The sequence below is a fragment of the Balaenoptera acutorostrata genome, chromosome 3 (assembly GCF_949987535.1).
Source record: "Balaenoptera acutorostrata chromosome 3, mBalAcu1.1, whole genome shotgun sequence".
Taxonomy (NCBI): Eukaryota; Metazoa; Chordata; class Mammalia; order Artiodactyla; family Balaenopteridae; genus Balaenoptera; species Balaenoptera acutorostrata.
In genome coordinates, this window is record NC_080066.1 from 135,682,898 (window position 1) to 135,702,817 (window position 19,920).

Here is a 19,920-nt window from a genome sequence, read left to right on the forward strand (position 1 = left end):
CTAACTTTGGGGGTTTTTTTTCTTCTTTCTCTCATTGCTTTAGGTGTAACGTTAGGTTGTTTATTTGAGATGTTTCTTGTTTCTTGAGGTAGGCTTGTATTGCTATAAACTCCTCTCTTAGAACTGCTTTTGCTGCATCCCATAGGTTTTGGGTCTTCGTGTTTTCACTGTCATTTGTCTGTAGGTATTTTTTAATTTCCTCTTTGATTTCTTCAGCGATCTGTTGGTTGTTTAGTAGCGTATAGTTTAGCCTCCATGTGTTTGTATTTTTAACAGTTTTTTCTCCCCTGTAATTGATATCTAGTCTCATAGTGTTGTGGTCAGAAAAGATGCTTGATACGATTTCAGTTTTCTTAAATTTACCGAGGCTTGATTTGTGACCCAAAATGTGATTTATCCTGGAAAACGTTGCTTGTGCACTTGAGAAGAAAGTGTATTTTGTTGTTTTTGGATGGAATGTCCTATAAATATAAAATTATTAAGTCCATCTGGTCTAATGCGTCATTTGAGGCTTGTGTTTCCTTATTTATTTTCTGTTTGCATGATCTGTCCATTGGTGTGAGTGGGGTGTTAAAAGTCCCCTACTATTATTGTGTTACTGTTGATTTCTCCTTTTATGGCTGTTAGCATTTGCTTTATGTATTGAGGTGCTCCTATGTTGGGTGTATAGATATTTCTAATTGTTATATCTTCTTCTTGGATTGATTTCTTGATCATTATGTAGTGTCCTTGCTTGTCTCTTATAATAGTCTTTATTTCAAAGTCGGAAGTCTGATTTGTCTGATATGAGTATTGCTTCTCCAGTTTTCTTTTGATTTCCAGTTTCATGGAATATCTTCTTCCATTCCCTCACTTTCATTGTGTATGTGTCCCTAGGTTTGAAGGGGTCTCTTGTAGACAGCATATATATGGGTCTTGTTTTTATATCCATTCAACCAGTCTGTGCCTTTTTTTTTTTTATGATTGCTTGTTTGCTTGCTTGCTTGCTTATTTATTTATTTATTTATTTATTTATGGTTGTGTTGGGTCTTCATTGCTGGGCGCAGCTTTCTCTAGTTGCATTGAGTGGGGGCTACTCTTCATTGCAATGTGTGGGCTTCTCATTGCGGTGGCTGCTCTTGTTGTGGAGTGTGGGCTCTAGAGCGCAGGCTCAGTAGTTGTGGCGCCTGGGGTTAGTTGCTCCGCGGCATGTGGTATCTTCCTGGACCAGGGATCAAACCCATGTCCCCTGCATTTGGCAGACGGACTCTTAACCACTGTGCCACCAGGGAAGTCCCCAGTCTGTGTCTTCTGGTTGGGGCATTTAATCCATTACATTTAAGGTAATTATTGATATGTATGTTCCTGTTACCATTTTCTTAATTGTTTTGGGTTTATTATTGCAGGTCTTTTCCTTCTCTTGTGTTTCCTGCCTAGAGAAGTTCCTTTATCATTTGTTGTAAAGCTGGTTTGGTGGTGCTGAATTCTCTTAACTTTTGCTTGTCTGTAAAGCTTTTGATTTCTCCATTGAATCTGAATGAGACCCTTGCTGAGTTGAGTAATCTTGGTTGTAGGTTTTTCCCTTTCATCACTTTAAATATATCTTGCCACTCCCTTCTGGCCTGTGGAATTTCTGCTGAAGGATCAGTTGCTAACCTTATTGGCGATTCCCTTTTATGTTATTTGTTGTTTTTCCCTTGCTGCTTTTAATATTTTTTCTTTGTGTTTAAATTTTGTTAGTTTGATTAATATGTGTCTCAGCATGTTTCTCCTTAGGTTTCTCCTGTATGGGACTCTGTGCTTCCTGGACTTGATTGACTATTTCCTTTCCTGTGTTGGGGAAGTTTTCGACTATAATCTCTTCACATATTTTCTCAGACCCTTTCTTTTTTTCTTCTTTTTCTGGGACACCTACAATTCGAACATTGGTGCGCTTAATGTTGTCCCAGAGGTCTCTGAGACCGTCCTCCATTCCTTTCATTCTTTTTTCTTTATTCTGTTCTGTGGCAGTTATTTCCACCATTCTATCTTCCAGCTCACTTATCCGTTCTTGTGCCTCAGTTATTCTGCTATTGATTCCTTCTAGAGTATTTTTAATTTCAGTTATTGTATTGTTCATTACTGTTTGTTTGCTCTTTAGTTTTTCTAGTTCGTTGTTAAATTTTTCTTGTATTTTTTCTGTTCTGTTTCTGAGATTTTGCATCATCTTTACTATTATTACTCTGAATTCTTTTTCAGGTGGTTTACCTATTTCCTCTTCATTTATTTGTTCGTGTGGGTTTTTATCTTGTTCTTTTGCCTGCAAGATATTTCTCTGTCTTCTCCTTTTGTCTGGTTTACAGTATTTGAGGTCTCCTTTCCCTAGGCTGCCGGGTCGTAGTTCTTCTTGCTTCTGTTCTCTGCCCCTGGTGGTGAGGTTGGTCCATTGGCTTGTGTAGGCTTCCTGATGGGAGGGACTCGTGCCTGTGTTCTTGTAGGTGGAGCTGAGTCAGGTGATATGTTTTGGGGTGTCTTTGAGCTTAGTATGGCTTTAGGTAGTCTGTGTGCTGATGGGTGGGTTTGTGTTCCTGTCTTGTTTGTTGTTTGGTGAGAGGCATCCATCCCTGGGAGCTGCTGGCAGTTGGGTGGAGCCGGGTCTTGGATTCAGATAGAGGCCTCTGTGAGAGCTCTTGGTGATCAGTCTTCCCTGGGGCCAGGAATTCTCTAGTGGTCCAGTATCCTGGACTCCCTGCTCCTACCCCAGAGCCTCAGGCCCGACTTCCAGTCCAGGAACCAAGACCCCGCAAGTTGCTCATTCCTCAATAAAGGGGATTAAAAAAAAAAACACAAAAAAGAAAAGACTAATAAAGCCCTAGAAAAATGGTAAAAAGTAAAATCAAACAAACAGAAACAAGGAAACATACACACATGCAAAAGAAACAAAACAGAACCATATGAAACAAAAACAAGGGAACAACCAGACAAACAGAAGAACTCAAAAACGAAATCAAACAATTAGAATCAAAACTAACAAAAAAAGGGCTTCCCTGGTGGCGCAGTGGTTGAGAATCTGCCTGCTAATGCAGGGGACACGGGTTCGAGCCCTGGTCTGGGAAGATCCCACATGCCACGGAGCAGCTGGGCCCGTGAGCCACAGCTGCTGAGCCTGCGCGTCTGGAGCCTGTGCCCTGCAACGGGAGGGGCCGCGATAGTGAAAGGCCCGCGCACCGCGATGAAGAGCGGTCCCCGCACCGCGATGAAGAGTGGCCCCCACTTGCCGTAACCAGAGAAAGCCCTCGCACGAACCGAAGACCCAACAGAGCCAAAAAAATACATAAATAAATAAATAAATAAATAAATAAATAAAGTAGCTATAAAATTAAAAAAAAAAAACTAACAAAAACAGAAAACCTAATAACAAAAGCAAAGCAGCGTGCCAACTGAAGAATAAAGTAAGGAAACAGAACAAACTGATAAAAATGAATTTAAAAAAATAATAAAATAAAATAGAAAGGGAAAAAACACAGGAGAACAGAAAAGTAAAGTAGAAATGGAAATATTAAAAAAAATATTAAAGAAAAAGAAGAAGAAAAAAATACGGGAAAAGAACACAGAACAACAGAAAAGCAAAGTAAAAATAGAAATATATAAAAAAATAAAATAAAAATAAAAAATATGTTATAGAACATGGATATCTCAAAAGACTAAATAAAGAAACAAAACGTAAAACAACAACAAACAAAAAAAAAAAGAAAAGAAACCCAACGAGAAAAAAGCCAGAACCAACAACAGAATGAATCAAAACATAATAAAATTAATAGTAATAATTATGTTTCCCTGGGGTCTCAGCTGAAAGTGTCTTTGCGCACGCCGTGAGCCATAGCCCATCTCCGCCTCCCCAAGAGGCTCTCCTCTGCCTCTGGGTTGGTCTCTGGACCTGTTGTGGGCCCTGTGAAGACCACTCAGACTCTGATCTGGCCCAGTTCCTGCGTGTGCTTGTCCCCAACGTCCACAGCTGCCAGAGTGAGACCATTTTCATTTGTGGGAACACTCATTGTCTACTCAGATATTCCATAGACGCAGGGTCTACCTAGCTGATCGCGGGGATTTAATCTGCAGCTTGTGCAGCTGATGGAAAGGTTTTTGATCTTCTTCCTTAGTCGCCCCATCCCTGGGGTTCAGCTTCGGTTTTATGCCCACCTCTGCGTGTGGTCCACCCACAGAGTCTGGTCCTGAGGCTGCCTTGGAGCTCTTGGGTCTGCCCCAGTGAGGACAGGGCATGGAGGTGGTATGACTGCTTGGATCACGGGAGCCCCGACAGTGCCAGATGCGCAGGGAAGCCGGCGGCCACGGGCGCAAGGGATGTGGCCCTAGTGAGGGCCTTTTCTGGCACCCAGTGTATGGCGCGTCAGGGCCAGCCCTGGCTGGGCTTTTTCTGGCGCCCGGCAGCAGGCGTGCTAGGGCCATCCCTGAGGGGGCTTTTTTTTATTGCTAGTCGGCAGGTGCTGGCGTGAGGGGGGAGAGAGGCTGCAAGAGTGGCTTGTCCCCCTGCGTGTGACTCAGCAGTAGCGCCCTGCTTCCATGGCAGTCCTGTCTTCCTCTGTAGGTATTCCCTGCTGCAGATTTCCTCCCTCCCGTCCCCTCAGTCTGTCTCCCCACAGCCAACAGCAACTCTCGCTCCAGGCCTGTTCTCCAGTCCCCGTGCTCCAGCTCCCAGCCCCCTTGCACACCTGTGAACACATGTCCCAGTCCAGGGCACGTAGGGCTGCGGTACGGACCGTCTGTGTATTTCTCACTCTGTCCCATCTGCCACCGATTGGCCGCTTCACCCTCTTCCAACAGCCTCAACTGCTTTTCTTCTGTCCCAGTTGATTTCTCTGTTGGAGAGGAGGTTTCCCCGAATTTGGGAATCTCTTCTTTGCTTCAGCTCCCCCACCCTGGGGTGCAGGTCCTATCCGGCTTCCTCTCCTTCTCCTTCTCCCTTCTTTTTGCCATCCTACCCAGTTATGCAGGGATCTTTATAGTCCTGTCTGGTGTCCAAGGTCTTCTGCTAGTCTTCAGCTGGTGTTCTGTGAGAATTGTTGCATCTATAGATGTATTCCTGATGCATCCGTGGAGAGAGGTGAACTCCACGTCCTCCTACTACTCCACCATCTTGAATCCTCTCCCATTTATTCTTAAAGACCATCCTAGTCCAAACCATCACTTCTCATTTGATTACCTTCAGTATTCTCCTAGTTGATGTTTCTGCATTTCCTCGTAGCCTTCTAATCTATTTTTTTCTACACAACTGCAAGGCAGCCTTTAAGAGGTAAGTCAGGTTATATCACTCACTGCTTTAAAAACCCTTTGGTGCCTTTCTCTTTGCACTTCAAACAAAATCCAGATTCCTTCGAAGGCCTATGTCTGTCTCTCTCTATAGCTTGATCTCATGGCATTTTCCTCATCCCCTCATTAAAGCAAACCAAATGTTCTCTTCTGTCTAGACTGTCCTAAAACCCCCAAGCCCCCTAACTTCTTTCCTTGGTTATTTCCTCCATCAGGTTTCTATTTAAATATCATTTCCTCATATAAGGCTAATCTGAATTCCTAGTCTAAATTATTCTCTTCTCTCTTTCTCATAACCATCTGAATTTTTTTTGTCATATAGCATTTATCATAGCATACGTCTGTCCATACTTCCAAATATCTGTTGACAACGTGTTTTACAAGTCTGCGGCATTTTACAATGTGTGTGCTTATTGGACAGTCTCCGTGTGGTGCCAGCAGTGGCTCAGAGTAAACAGTGTGTTCGAGGATCATCAGAGTAAGTGCAGTAACCGTGTGACTTTGGATACAAAGTTAGATTATTCCCTTGCAAGGAACGTTCTTGAAGTTCTTGATTGAAGAATTTATCTTTTGATTTACTTTAATTGGGTAAGTGTATATCTTAAAAGGGTTCCTGGTTATTTGTGAGGATTGGGAAAATCTTCTTGCAGGGAAAAGCCTCCAGCTGAACTTAGGTACTACCTGTTTGAAATTACTGCTTTTTAAAATTAATTGCTTCAAGTGTTTCTCTTCTGACTAAGGATGTTGGTGGTGGTTTATGGATGCAAGAGTAGTCATTTTATTGCTTGAGACAGCCTTGAACTCTAGAGGTTGGGTGGTAAATCAGACTCCCCTTGATAGCTATATTAGGCAGGCCAAGGAGGAAGTTGGGAACTGTTAAAGATAACATTTTGAAATAGAGTAAATATTTTGAAACTTTACATTTTTCCCTTTTCCTTGGAACCTTTGGCTTTCAATTAAAATCTTGTTCTTTGTTTCTTATGGTGTGGTTCTATTCTTATCTTCAGGGACTCAGTGCCCTTGTAGATCCACTCTTGTCAGGGAAAGACTAGGTAAGTTTAATTTCTCCCTTTTCCTGTCATGGAAATTGATTCTTGGTTGGACCTTTTAATAGATTTCAAGGTCCAGGATGTAGATGAATCCCCACACCTAATAAAGACCACTTCAGAGAAAGGGGGAAGATAAATGCAGGAATACAAGCATAGATGTAGGATAGAGATAGAGGAGTTAGAGGACTTGCTGACCAATTAGATATGGTGGCTAAAGAAGAGTCTAGAATGAATGCTTGTTTTTGCTCTGGAGTAACTGATAGATTGTGGTGACAATGGTATTCATGAGCACTTTGCAAAGGAAGAGAGAGTAGAGGATTATGAAAATATTTAGGAAGTTGTTTTAGGCATCCTTTGGAGCATTTAAGTGGATATAATTATTTCACAGTTGAATATATATTTCTCTGGAGTTGAAAATATATTGCAATGGGAGTAGTTTCGGAAAGTAATCAGCTATCACTGATACATATAGTGGATATATGTTAGTCCAGAGAGGATGTGGAGAGTGGTAAGAAAGTTCAGGAATGAACCTTGAGAAGCACCAACATTTAAAGGTCAGGGAAAGCCACCACAAAGTATACTGAGACGAGAAACAGCAGGAGACAGTGGAATCACAGATGCTTAGGGAGGGTAGAGAGTTCAGGGGTGGCAGGAAAAATCAGCAATGACATGCTTTAGAGCAATCAAGGAGAATAAGGATAGAAAAAATGGATTTGATATCCTTAGTGAAAGCAGTTTCATTGGAGTACTAGACTATAAATAAGTGATGAATGAATAGGAAAGGTGCCAGTATCCACTTTGAATAAGCTTAGATGGGAAGGGGAAAACAGAGTAAAAGCTAGAGGGCTTTTGCAGAGTTGGAGAGATGTTATGTTCTATGTGTATGTACACACGCCTTTGTGTTTAAGCTTTAAGACACTTCTGTTTTATATTTAGAGTGTAGGTTAAGATCCTAGGCTGTAGGGTCAGATTTCCTGGATTCAAATCTGGACTCTGCCACTTTGAGCTTTGTGGCTTTAGATAAGTTACTTAACCTCAGTGTCTCAGTTTCCCCATCTCTAAAATGGGAATGATAATAAGGTATTATCTTAGAGTTCCTAGCATAAAATAATTGCTCAAAAATGTTAACTCAATGTGATTACTAGTAAGAAAACATTTAAAATATATTTGAATTGTATATTAACACATATATGTGGAATCTAGAAAAATGGTACGGATGAACCAGTTTGCAGGGCAGGAATAGAGATGCACATGTAGAAAACGGACGTGTGGACACAGTGGGGGAAGGTGTGGGTGGGATGAATTGGGAGATCAGGATTGACATAGGTACTCTACCATGTGTAAAATAGATAGCTAGTGGGAACCTGCTGTATAGCACAGGGAGCTCAGCTCGGTGCTCTGTGGTGACCTAGATGTGTGGGATGGTGGGGCCTGGGAGGGAGGTCCAAGAGGGAGGGGATATATGTATACATATAGTTGATTCACTTCACTGTACAGCAAAAACTAATACAACAGTGTAAATCAACTACACCCCAATTAAAAAAAAATAGAAAAGGCAAAAAAAATGTATTTGATAGTTTTAGTTGATTATTAATTTCTTCTTGTTGGCCTTTAAATATACTTGCCTCAATTATGTGGTTTTTTTCCAACTCTAAGTTACTAACTATTTTGGCCCCATGTTGTATAACAGGAGGAAGTCTATTTAAAATTTTTCCTACCTTCTCTCTTCCTTCCCTCTCTACTTTTGTTAATTATAGCATTTGTTTATCAGATACTTATAATATTTAATGTATGTTTTGTGACTATAATTTTTATGTTTGTTTCAGTCTTAATTCTGTAGCTTAATGCTGGGTTCAAAGCTTGATACCAGTTCTTTTGCCATAAGCTTCTGTATTCATCTCTTGGTTGGCTGAAATTGTTTCTTTTTTTTCTGGAATTTTTTCAAGAAGGGCTTATGGAACCTGTATTTCCTGAATTCTGGCAAGTTAAAATGCTTTATTGTCTTTGTACTTGAATGATAATTTGGTGGGGTATAATATTTCTGGGTTGCACTTTCTTTCCCTGAGAATTTGTCATGCTTGCTTTACCATTCTCTACATGCCTATCGCTGGATAGAAGTCTGAGACCAGCCTGAGTTTTACATTCTTTTTTTTTTTTTTTAAAGGCTCTGCCACGTGGCATGTGGGATCTTAGTTCCCCAACCAGGGATCAAACCCGTGCCCCCTGCAATGGGAGCCCAGAGTCTTAACCACTGGGCCACCAGGGAAGTCCCCTGAATTTGCATTCTTTTCATGTATTTTTGTCAAAATACACTCTCACAATGAAAACATCCTTTGGGTAATCAAGTTTTTATTATTTATTGGACTTTCCAGTTTCCACCCTACTGTACAAACACCAAGGGATTCAGCTTCTTTGAAGTCATGGGAATTTTGCTATAATGTGGCTTTGCATTGACTCTTCTATCAGTATTCCCTTGGGCAAAGCATGTCTTTTCAATCATGAGATTCAGTGTCCCTTAAAAGAATTGAAATAATGGGTATCAATTAAGCATAAGTTGGATCTTCCTTGCCTATTGTCTTTATCTTTCGTATTTTTGTCCTAAAATAAAAAATAAAGCTTTGGTTTATTTCCTCTTATTTACTTCTCTCCACCCTGAACTCTTTGTCTTCTCCTGTGTTTTCAGCAACATGTCTTTTTCTGTTTGCTACTTCTAATTGGATTGTATTTCTGAGATGGTGTTACTTTTACTTCTGCTTTGGGCTTTGCCAGCTCATATTTCATTTCTTTCTGTGGTCTTATCTTTCCTCTGAATTATATCTTGTGAGCTCTGTTCTTTGCTCTTGTTTTTCTAGAAATCGTTGCTCTGTTAGACTTTGGAAAGTCATGGTGATATATTTTTTTTAATCACAGTTTTTGTCCGTTCTTGACAATCTTTTTATCATGATTTTTCTACACTTGGCATTTGGTTTTTCTTATTGCTTTCCTTACTTTTTTCTCATATCTTACATAGACCTTGTTTTCTTTCTTTTTCATTAATACTCCTCTTCCAGTGAGGGGTGTTTCTCTTGGATCATCTCTGTGGCTAGAGATTGATAATGAATGGCTAAGGCCAACTGTTCTCCTTGGGCTGTGTGTGAAAATGAGTTCTTTTAGCCTTTCCTTTTTTTTTTTTAATTAATTAATTAATTAATTAATTTATGGCTGTGTTGGGTCTTCGTTTCTGTGCGAGGGCTTTCTCCAGTTGCAGCGAGCGGGGGCCACTCTTCATCGCGGTGCGCGGGCCTCTCACTATCGCGGCCTCTCTTGTTGCGGAGCACAGGCTCCAGACGCGCAGGCTCAGCAGTTATGGCTCACGGGCCCAGTTGCTCTGCGGCATGTGGGATCCTCCCAGACCAGGGCTCGAACCCGTGTCCCCTGCATTGGCAGGCGGATTCTCAACCACTGCACCACCAGGGAAGCCCCTAGCCTTTCCTTTTTCCTCAGGTAAGAGTTCACTACAGAGGGTCTCACTGTAGAGGATCTCTCTTAATTCTGCCTCACTGATTAGCTGCTCTCTTTGAATAAAGTTTACCTGTATGATTTCTTCTTCTTTCCTACTTCTGCTTCTTAAGACCTCCTACCAAGAAAATTCCTACCTTCTATATTTGTGCTTGTTCCTGATGTCAAATGGGGGATTGTTGGTTTTACCTTTCAGTATATTCCTGTTAACTTCAGAGAACTATGTACCCATGGCACCTCTGTAGTCTTGGGTATATTTTGACAAGGTTGTTGAGCATCTGTTTGATCTCCACTGCTTTCGGAAGTCTTTCCTGATATTATGCTTTGACGTTATAGATGTTTGTTTTATTTTGGCTCAGTTTGCATTTCATTTCATACCCCTCTTTTGATCTTTTAGGAGGAGAAGGGAGAGATTACTATCTTGAATTTGTGTTTAAAAATGGAAGTCATAATTCTTTGTAAAAATCTGTTTCTTGATTGATATGTGTCCTATTTTATGCATCAGAATATGTAATGATACAATGATTTTTCTGAATTATATTTCACTGACCAGTGTTTGGCAGTTACTCTACTTTATATGTAATAGTGAACTCTGCATTGGCCTAAGAACACTTGGTATCAGATAGTTCATTTTCATAATTTTCATTAGCCGGTGTTTACTATTAACTAATTCTGTATTGATTTCTCAATTGTAGTCAAATAAAGGAGAGTTGACTGCACTTGTACATCAGCTTCAAGAAAAAGACAAGTTACTTACTGCTCTGAAGGAAGATGCTGCTGCTGTGAAGGATCGGTGTAAGCAGTTAACCCAGGTGAAGACATTCTTGTATTTAGGGTTATACTTTCTAAATCGGATGCAATGAAGGATTTTAGAAATTGTCCACAATTCCTGATTTATTTGTACAGTAGATTTATACCACGTGAAAGTAATTTTCTTTTAGAATTTAGGTGGTGGTGATGGGGTCTCACTCTTCCATGTTATTATAGCCTACAGTTGAATTGTGAATTTAAAATAGCAGTACTTATAGGTATACTAATTTCTGAATAATGGAAGCCTGTGGACATTGGGAGCATGTTTCAATTGGTTCTGACCTATAATTATTCTATAGAAGCACAAAACTCGGTGTGATCTTGTTTAAATCCAATTCATGGGACAAGTGTGAAACTCTTACATAGGTAGTTTATTCATGAAGGTTTTTGTGATATAATTTTTAATCAGTGAAGTTCTTTAAATCCCTTTTACTTCGAGAGGTTTTAAAAAAAAGGCCTTTAAACAAAAGTAAAAGTACAAACTTCCAGTTATAAAATAAATAGGTCCAGGGGATGTAATGTACAGCATGGTGACTATAATTATTAATACTGTGTTGTATATTTGAAAGTTGCTACGAGAGTAAATCTTAAAAGTTCTCATAACGAGAAAAAAAGTTTGTAACTGTGTGTGGTGATGATGCTAATAGACTTACTGTGGTGATGATTTAGTAATAAATGCGAGTATTGAATCATTATATTGTATACTTGAAACTAATATAATATTCTATGTCAGTTATATTTAAAAAAATCATGTAGACTGAGAACATAATTGAAATTCTGTAGTAAATGTGGTCTCATTTTTCCCGAAGTGCTTGTTTCTCCTTTTAGGTGTTAAATACAGTAGAGTAAATGAGGTTTATTTCACTGTTGTTCATGTAGCTACTTGATGACATTATGAGAATGGCCTCATTTGATATAAAGTCTTTTCTGTGAATTTGAGGTAAATAAAAAAAAGTCAGTGGAAAACTTGGTCAGATTGATTTTTTTTTAAATAAATTTATTTTATTTTTGGCTGCATTTGATTAACATGAATCAAAGTTGTTGCTAAAATAAGTGTTTCCTTAAGATTAGAAACTTTACTGTAGTTTTCTGTAGCTATAGTTTTCTGATTATTTTAAAAATTAAAAAAAGAAACTACTTTTGTGTAACTCATTGAGCTGTATACTTAAGATGTGTATACTTTTTTCCTAAATGTATTATGTACATCAGTAAAACAATTTGCAAATGTAAATGAACTCTTACGGGCAAACCGTTAGTTAAATGAAAATCTTAAAGTTTGTCAAACAGTTTCTTAGAGCAGGGAAAATGGACTGATCATACCTGCAGATAACTTTAAAGTTGCTTGGCTTTCTTGCACTTTAATAGTTAATATTTATCCTAGGAGTTTACAATACTTGCAACTCAAAATGAAATCACCCTTTTAATGTTTGACTTGGGAAGATAATAAAGCTTTCTGAGTTTTACTTTCCCTATTCTGCTATAAACATATCTTATCCTTATCTCTTACCTTAGGAAGGAGACTTTTTTTCTCGGCTATTTTTTTTCTGGGGGCCTATTCTGTACCCTAAAAGAGAGCTAGTACCTGGAAATAATGAAGAATTACCTTGTTTTGCTTTAAAAATGTTCTTTCTTATAATCAAGTTAGAATGTAGGATTTTATTCCATGTTCAAGTCTTTAACTCTTAAACCAGAAAGTGCATTTGAAATACGAGTAAACAGAGCAGCTAAGTGTTTATGAAGGGAATTGGTGTAAAGAGCAGGTAAGATGCAGAAGACAAATTTTTTTTTTTAAAACCTTTGACCTTGCTTTTTAAACAAGTACTTATTTCAGAATTCAAGATTGGGCTTCCCTGGTGGCACAGTGGTTAAGAATCCGCCTGCCAATGCAGGGGACACGGGTTCAAGCCCTGGTCTGAGAAGATCCCACATGCTGCGGAGGAACTAAGTCTCTGCACCACAACTACTGAGCCTGCGCTCTAGAGCCCACGAGCCACAACTACTGAGCCTGTATACCACAACTACTGAAGCCTGCTTGCCTAGAGCCCATGCTCCGCAACAAGAGAAGCCACCGCAGTGAGAAGCCCGCGCACCCACGCACTGCAACGAAGAGTAGCCCCTGCTTGGTGCAACTAGAGGAAGCCCGTGCGCAGCGAAGAAGACTCAACACAGCCAAAAATAAATAAATTTATTAAAAAAAAAAAAAAGAATTCATGATTGTTTTACTGATGTCATTTTTGCTGATGTTGTTTTCTTCTTAGTAAAGTCTTGTTCTTATTTTTTTAAATAACAAGTTTTTCATATTTTTTTTTCTGATTTACTCTTCTAGGAAATGATGGCAGAGAAAGAAAGAAGCAATGTGGTTATAGCAAGGATGAAAGATCGGATTGGAACATTAGAAAAGGAGCATAATGTGTTTCAAAACAAAATGCATGTCAGTTATCAAGAGACTCAACAGATGCAGATGAAGGTATATTTTCATTCTTTGAATACAAAATTAAATATTTGTATTCATTTAATTAGCAAGTTTTTAAGTGCCCTGGGTTGGGCTTTGGTACAAATGGCTAATTAAACTGGCTCCCTGTCCTTAAGTAAGCAACTTTTGGGGAGGCTGGAAGCTGACAAGTAAATACGCCGTTGCAGTAGAGGTAAGCATCAGGTGCTTTGGAACAGTGCAGATGAGAGGTGGGGAAGAGAAGGGTTGATAGGGAAGACTTTTTAGAAAGGAGAAGCAGACCGTGTTGAATCTTTCGAAACAATTAGGCATTGTCAGGAAAGCGAGTGAAGGAATGGGCGCTGGGTATAAGACTTACTACTTCGTGTAATTCCTTCCCATCCCACGAGATGATGGTTTGGTAGGTCTCTTTTGGGGCCCAGGATCACGCTTTTTAATGAGTGCACTGCAGGTGTTTTCAGTATAGGTCATCTAGTGATAACGGTTTGTGAGAAATACGGTAAGAGTTGTGGTATTTGGGAATCAGGACTGGAATGAAGAGACCTAGAGAAATAAATAGAGGTCTTGTCTTAAAGGGCCTTATATCCCTGAAGACTGGGGAGCCAAGTGAAGGAGTTTAAGCAATCCAACAGTGTGATTATATTAGTATTTTAAATTATTACTCTGGCATAGTATGGAGAGTGGCAGCAGTGTGGAGAGTGGAGCAGGGATAGTTGAAAGGCTTTTGCAGGAATCCAAGTCAGAGAATAAGAACCTTAAGTCAGACATTGATAATGAGGGGATGAGTTTGATAAAAAAGAGATAGTAGATAGGGCTTGATGATGGAGTGGAGAAGAGAGGAAAAATGATAATGGTTTTGGCCTAAGTGACCTTCTGTCTCTGGTCCTTATTTTCACCTGTTTTCTTTCAACATTTTAGAAGGTTCAGTGCTTACTGCCTATTTTTACAGTGTTATCCATTGTCATGATTTCGGCTAGGTCTGGACCAGTGATTTTTGTTGTTTTGACGAACATGGTTTCAGTCTGCTTGTCAAGTGGGCTTATAACACTCCCTCTAGTTGAACTTTGTGGACCAGTGATTTCTTTTTGAAATTGTTTACATTGCTGGCTGATGCTTCAATTTGAAAGTGTTTGTCGTCACCTCAAAATTAACGTATGTCTAAAATCAAACTCTTGCTTTTGGTCAGGTTGTTTTTATTTTCTAATGTTTTGAGGCATTATTATACTTATGCTTGAACCTTTGACTTCTCACTCCCTTGCCCAATCTACAGTTTGTTCTGAAATCTTAAAGATGCTTTATTTCGAGTTATTCTTGCCTTCAGTTTTTAGATATGACCCTAGTTTATTATTTCATACTAGCATAATTATAGCACCTTAATAGGTCTCTCATTTCCTTTCTAATATGTGTAATTAGTACCAGATTTTTATTTGTAAAATATTACTTTGATCACATTGGTAGTCTGCTGAAAAATTTACTGCTATTGAAGTTCCAGTTTTTTCTGTGGAAATACCACTAATAGCGATAAAGAAGTGAATGAATCTCTTCTCAGGTTCTTACTGCATCCACTACTTTGATGCTCTAATTTGGCTCAGTCCTCCATCTTCCCAGGCCCCAGCCATTTGAAATATTCTTTCCCATTAACCAGGTTATTGAAGAACTGATTTTCCTGGCCTTGTGTGATCTTTTTTCTTCTTAATTCTGACTTACTATTCATTTGAAAATTAGTGGAATACATGTAGCAACATCTTTTATTGAAGGTTAAGGGTGTTGAAGTGATTCTTTTTTTCAACTTGATTGCTTATAGAGGTCCGGATATAGATTACATATGATAAGTTCTCTGAAAAGTAGAAACATAGACTTTATTTTCTCTTAATTGAATAGGTTTACTAAAAATTATTAAGATTATTTCACATACTAAATTGAGGATGTGGGGATATAAGATTCAGTGTTCTTTGTCTTTTGATTCTGTAATTCTGAAATAAAAAACAAGAAGCCAGATATTTTAGCAAGTAGATTTTTGTGTAGTGTATTTGCCATCTATTTGGCTATGGCTCAATTTGTAACTTAATGTAAATGTTTTGAACATGTTTTCAGTTTTTAAACTTTTGATTACTAAAATCTTTCATTAAAATATTGCTAACACAAAATTGACTTATTAATTCTATGTGAGTCTATTGTGTAGGAAAGAGTTCTAAAACAGCATCTCAGTGTATTTATTTTGCCTATGATAGCAGCTGGCATCTACTTGCATTCTTGAATGCTGTGGCAGCTCATGTTTACTTTGTATTCGTCACTATCAAAATTTATCCTTTAAATTTGTTTATATTTATTTGAAAAGGCTATCCAGACTTCATTCTATTGATGCTTTTTACATTCTCATCATAATAAATTTTCTTCGAAGTTAGCTTTGGCAATCATTGTTTTCTAAATCTTATGTGTGTAAAATAATTTTAGTTCCAGCAAGTTCGTGAGCAGATGGAGGCGGAGATAGCTCATTTGAAGCAGGAAAATGGCATACTGAGAGATGCTGTCAGCAACACTACAAACCAGCTAGAAAGCAAGTATGTTTGCAAATGCTTTACTTTTAATAGAATGGCAGAGTATTTTCATTGAATGGTAGAGTATTTTCTTCAGTCACCAAAATGGTGTTTGATAATAATTGGTTAGACTTTTGTTTTTTACACTTGTTTCTAAAATGAATTAATTTTCTAAAACTATCCTCTTGCTTTTGAAGAACCTCTTCAGCTAAACTGTATGATAAACACTAGTGCCACCAGTGGAACAGTTTATAACTTTATGAGACTGAATTTACAAGTTTTAAACCTTCCATTCCATTTAACAGTAGTTCTCAAACTTCATTATTCTGAAGAACATCTGGCATGTTAGCTAAAAATCATATTCTTGAGTCTTACCCTTTTAAGATTATGATTTATTGGCTCTGAGATGGAATCCTGGAATCTGCATGTTAAGACACATTCCGTGTGATAGTGATTTAGTTGGCTCTGGGCTGTACTTTGACAAACAGTCCAAGAGAAGACTAGTAGCATGCTTACATAGAATAAATATTCTGACTGGTTGATTTTAATAGATTTTCAGAACACTGATTTGAGGGTGACACTGTTGATTCGTGCTCATGGTGTGTGGTCATCCGTTTTTCTTGATTATTTTATAGTAATTTTAGTATATGTGTTACTGTCATCAGAATGATTCAAAGATTACACTCAACCAAACTTCATTATTAGTAGTCACTTATAGCATTCATTTTCATCTAGCTATAAGTGGAATTACTAACTCAGCATAACTCATATAAAATATATTTTGTTTACTCTTTATATGTGTTTTGTAGTAATGGAAGGTTCCTAATCCAGTTACTGTTTTCAGGCAGTCTGCTGAACTAAATAAACTGCGCCAGGATTATGCTAGGTTGGTGAATGAGCTGACTGAGAAAACAGGAAAGCTACAGCAAGAGGAAGTCCAAAAGAAGAATGCTGAGCAGGCAGTTACTCAGTTGAAGGTGATATATTCTTACCTTTATCATTTCATAAATAATGTAGGTATTCAATTCAATGACCTTAAGTTGTATATAGCTTTGAGAAATGTAGTTTGAGGCTTAAAGGGACTTGTAGTCTTAGTGCTCTGCCTATACAGAAACGTGTACACTAATGAAAGAATTGAATATAGGCTTGAGTTTGAAGTTAAAGACTTTTTGAAGATATGAAAATTGAAATTAGCTGATTGACAGGCATAAACAGTAGAATTTCATCTTATATATATGGAGGTTAGGGTCTACACGTGTAAGGCAAGAATCAAATTTTTGATAGGTAGTTAAAATCACCTTCAACATCGCTTATCCATAACTTGGATTTCTCAGTAAGTTTAATAGAGCTTGTTTTTATTCCAGCATTGGAATAGATGATTTTCCTTTCCTTTAGCATGAGACGAAGTAATGCTCCAGTTGCTTTCACTTGAGCCATAGTGGGAAAAAATCACACACTGTTTCTTTAGACACCAGAATGGCACTTGGTGTCATGAGATGCTTATACTAGGAAGACACGCATGGGGTTGCCCAGGCTGACTGAGAGAGAGGAGTGGACTCATTTCTCTTGCACTTTTTAGCCTGTGTACATTGAGTAGAGTGACGAGTAGAATTGTCTGTTCCTCCTTTTACTGGGGAGAGGATTTATTGAACGTATAGTTCAATTTCTGTAAGTTAAATGTATCTGACAGACTTCTACCTAGGTCATTGACACAATCAATATAGCTTAATACCAGTTCTAGAGTAGTAGGGGTTAAAAGGGCTTTGAGAATAATTGAATGCAGAAAATAGCATAATTTTTGTTTTCTTGAAGTTTTCATGGGTCCCTGTGGGAGAGTGATATAGTTGTCCTTTCTTTCAGTAAATATTTGTCTTGCTGGTGTGTTTGCTGGTAGCATTTATAAATGTGGAAGTTTGTGCTCTATGGATATGGATAAGTAGATAAATGACATTAAATATTATAGTCATAATTGAAGTGTTGTGCTATACCTAAAAATAAGAATTTTAGGTGCCCACTGAAATTTAGCAATAAAGATACTATCCTTTTGAAGGCCTATCAGCTGAAGGAAGATCAGTGGAAAGCTGATCAGAGCAAAGTGGGTCAGGTATATCCATAGTAGTAGCTATATTGATCCACCAGCACAAATATTGAGTTTCTGAAGTAATCTCCAATCTGTAAATCCTGTGTATTGGAGGGTAGAATGGCAGTGGCTGATAATATCTGTGCATATTATCAGGCTAAGCACATCTGCCTATCTTACTAAAATGTAGGAGACTAGTGATTAGTTGTTGGAATAAGCAGTTTTATGTCACAACAGTAAATATAGAGGATGCTTTTTTTCCATTAAATTGGAATCCTGTGTTTGTGCTGACTTATCCTTTCTGCAGGTTCAACTGCAAGAAGCTGAGAGAAGGTGGGAAGAAGTCCAGAGCTATATCAGGAAGAGAACAGCAGAGCATGAAGCAGCTCAGCAAGGTAAGGGGAAGCGGTATTCATTTAAATTTAGTATGTAATTCTGGGTAAAATTTCCTCCCCTCTCCATATGTGAAGATAGTTTAAATTGGCATTTTGGTTATAGGTCAATAAAAATAGCTTTTACACTTTCAGAGTACTTTTATTTCTTTAACATTTCTTAGGGTTTTAAAAATAAGCTCTCTACTAGTTTTGTCTGAGGCATTAAGTTGCAGATAAAGTTATAGTCAGTAAATAGGGTAGTGGGAACCTGTGCATGTTCCCTTTCTCTAGTTATTCCCTCTGGTTCCTTGATCAGTTCTACATTTAATTTTTTTTTTTTCTAAGAAGGACTCATTCCTACATTGTGAAGAGACAAACAGCGAGAGCATTACCATTCCAAGTAGTTGACTTAATTTTTTTTGGCTGTGTTGGGTCTTGGTTGCTGCACGCAGGCTTTCTCTAGTTGCAGCAAGCGGGGGCTACTCTTCATTGTGGTGCGCGAGCTTCTCATTGTGGTGGCTTCTCTTGTTGCGGAGCACGGGCTCTAGGCGTGCGGGCTTCAGTAGTTGCAGCATGCGGGCTCAGTAGTTGTGGTGCATGGGCCCTAGAGTGCGTGGGCTTCAGTAGTTGCAGCCTGTGGGCTCAGTAGTTGCGGCGCACGGGCTCTAGGGCATGTGGGCTTCAGTAGCTGTGGTGCGTGGGCTCAGTAGTTGTGGCACACAGGCTTAGTTGCTCCACGGCATGTGGGATCTTCCCAGACCAGGTATCAAACCTGTGTCCCCTGCATTGGCAGGTGGATTCTTAGCCACTGTGCCACCAGGGAAGTCCCCAAGTAGTTGACTTAGAACTGCATACTTAAATGCTAACTTTCACTACTTATTCTTAATTCGATGAATTCATTTAGGAAATAATGGAGCTTGTATTAGTGTGTTTTATCTATGTTTCCACTACTCCCCTTCTTCCCATGAAAGTGGTGGAGAGCTAGTAAAATATAGTTCCAAACACAAGGCTAGATCATACAGAGTTTTGGCTGTTTAGACCTTTGGTTTCTTCTGATTTTTTTCACTACTAGGTTTAATATTGAACCCTTTGGTTCAATATTTAAATATATCTAAGATGTTTGAAGGCCTTTTTCTTTATATATAAAGTTTGTTTTTATGTTAAGGTATATTAACTTATTTTTTAATTAATATTTTATATTTCATGAAAGCACATAAGAATTTTGCCAAAAAAATTGTAACTATAAACTATATGAAACTATCTATAAACTATATAACTATAAACAGTAAAACCTTACTCTGACCTGAAGATGTTACTTTTGTTTTTAGTGTTTTCTGTCATATTTCTAAATAAGCATATTATTTCTGCTTATACTGCTCTCCTCTTGATAGGCATCTGTTGACTTTCTATTATAGAAAATGAGGGCTTAATACTCCCACACCATTCCTTCCACCTTCCCCTCATTCTCCCTATATGGTTCTACATACTTTTGATTGTACCACTATTTGATTTTAACATCATTATGACTGTGTAACTCAATGCTGAGCCAAGATTAATAAAATTGCAGTTCTTTTCTTGAGCAATGTTTTTTAATTTCCTGAAGCTAATTATTGCTTTATGTTTTTAACTTGCTTGATCTTTGTTTTATTGTTTCAAATTTTACCTAAGGTTAAACTCCTTAACACCCCCCTCTCCACCAGCCTCTAAACATATTAGATACTGGAGAAGTTATCAGTTTTTCCTGGGGACATATATGTCTTAGGAGTCCTCAGTCTTCTTGCTCCAGTACTCGTCGCTTTCTAGGTTGGCTCAAAAGCTGTCTTCTTGAGACTTC

General features: G+C 38.4%; 1 protein-coding gene across 14 annotated transcripts in view; it reads left to right on the forward strand.

Moving 5' to 3' along the window:
- The window catches only part of KTN1 (kinectin 1), a 120,187-nt gene that overhangs the window by 52,521 nt on the left and 47,746 nt on the right, over positions 1-19,920 (forward strand). For all 14 annotated transcript variants that reach the window (XM_057542444.1, XM_057542451.1, XM_057542448.1 and 11 more), the window contains exons 6-10: positions 10,529-10,645; positions 12,970-13,110; positions 15,550-15,656; positions 16,477-16,609; positions 18,020-18,107. In XM_057542444.1, coding sequence (XP_057398427.1) covers positions 10,529-10,645; positions 12,970-13,110; positions 15,550-15,656; positions 16,477-16,609; positions 18,020-18,107 — 586 coding nt within the window. The remainder of the gene's footprint in view (positions 1-10,528; positions 10,646-12,969; positions 13,111-15,549; positions 15,657-16,476; positions 16,610-18,019; positions 18,108-19,920) is intronic.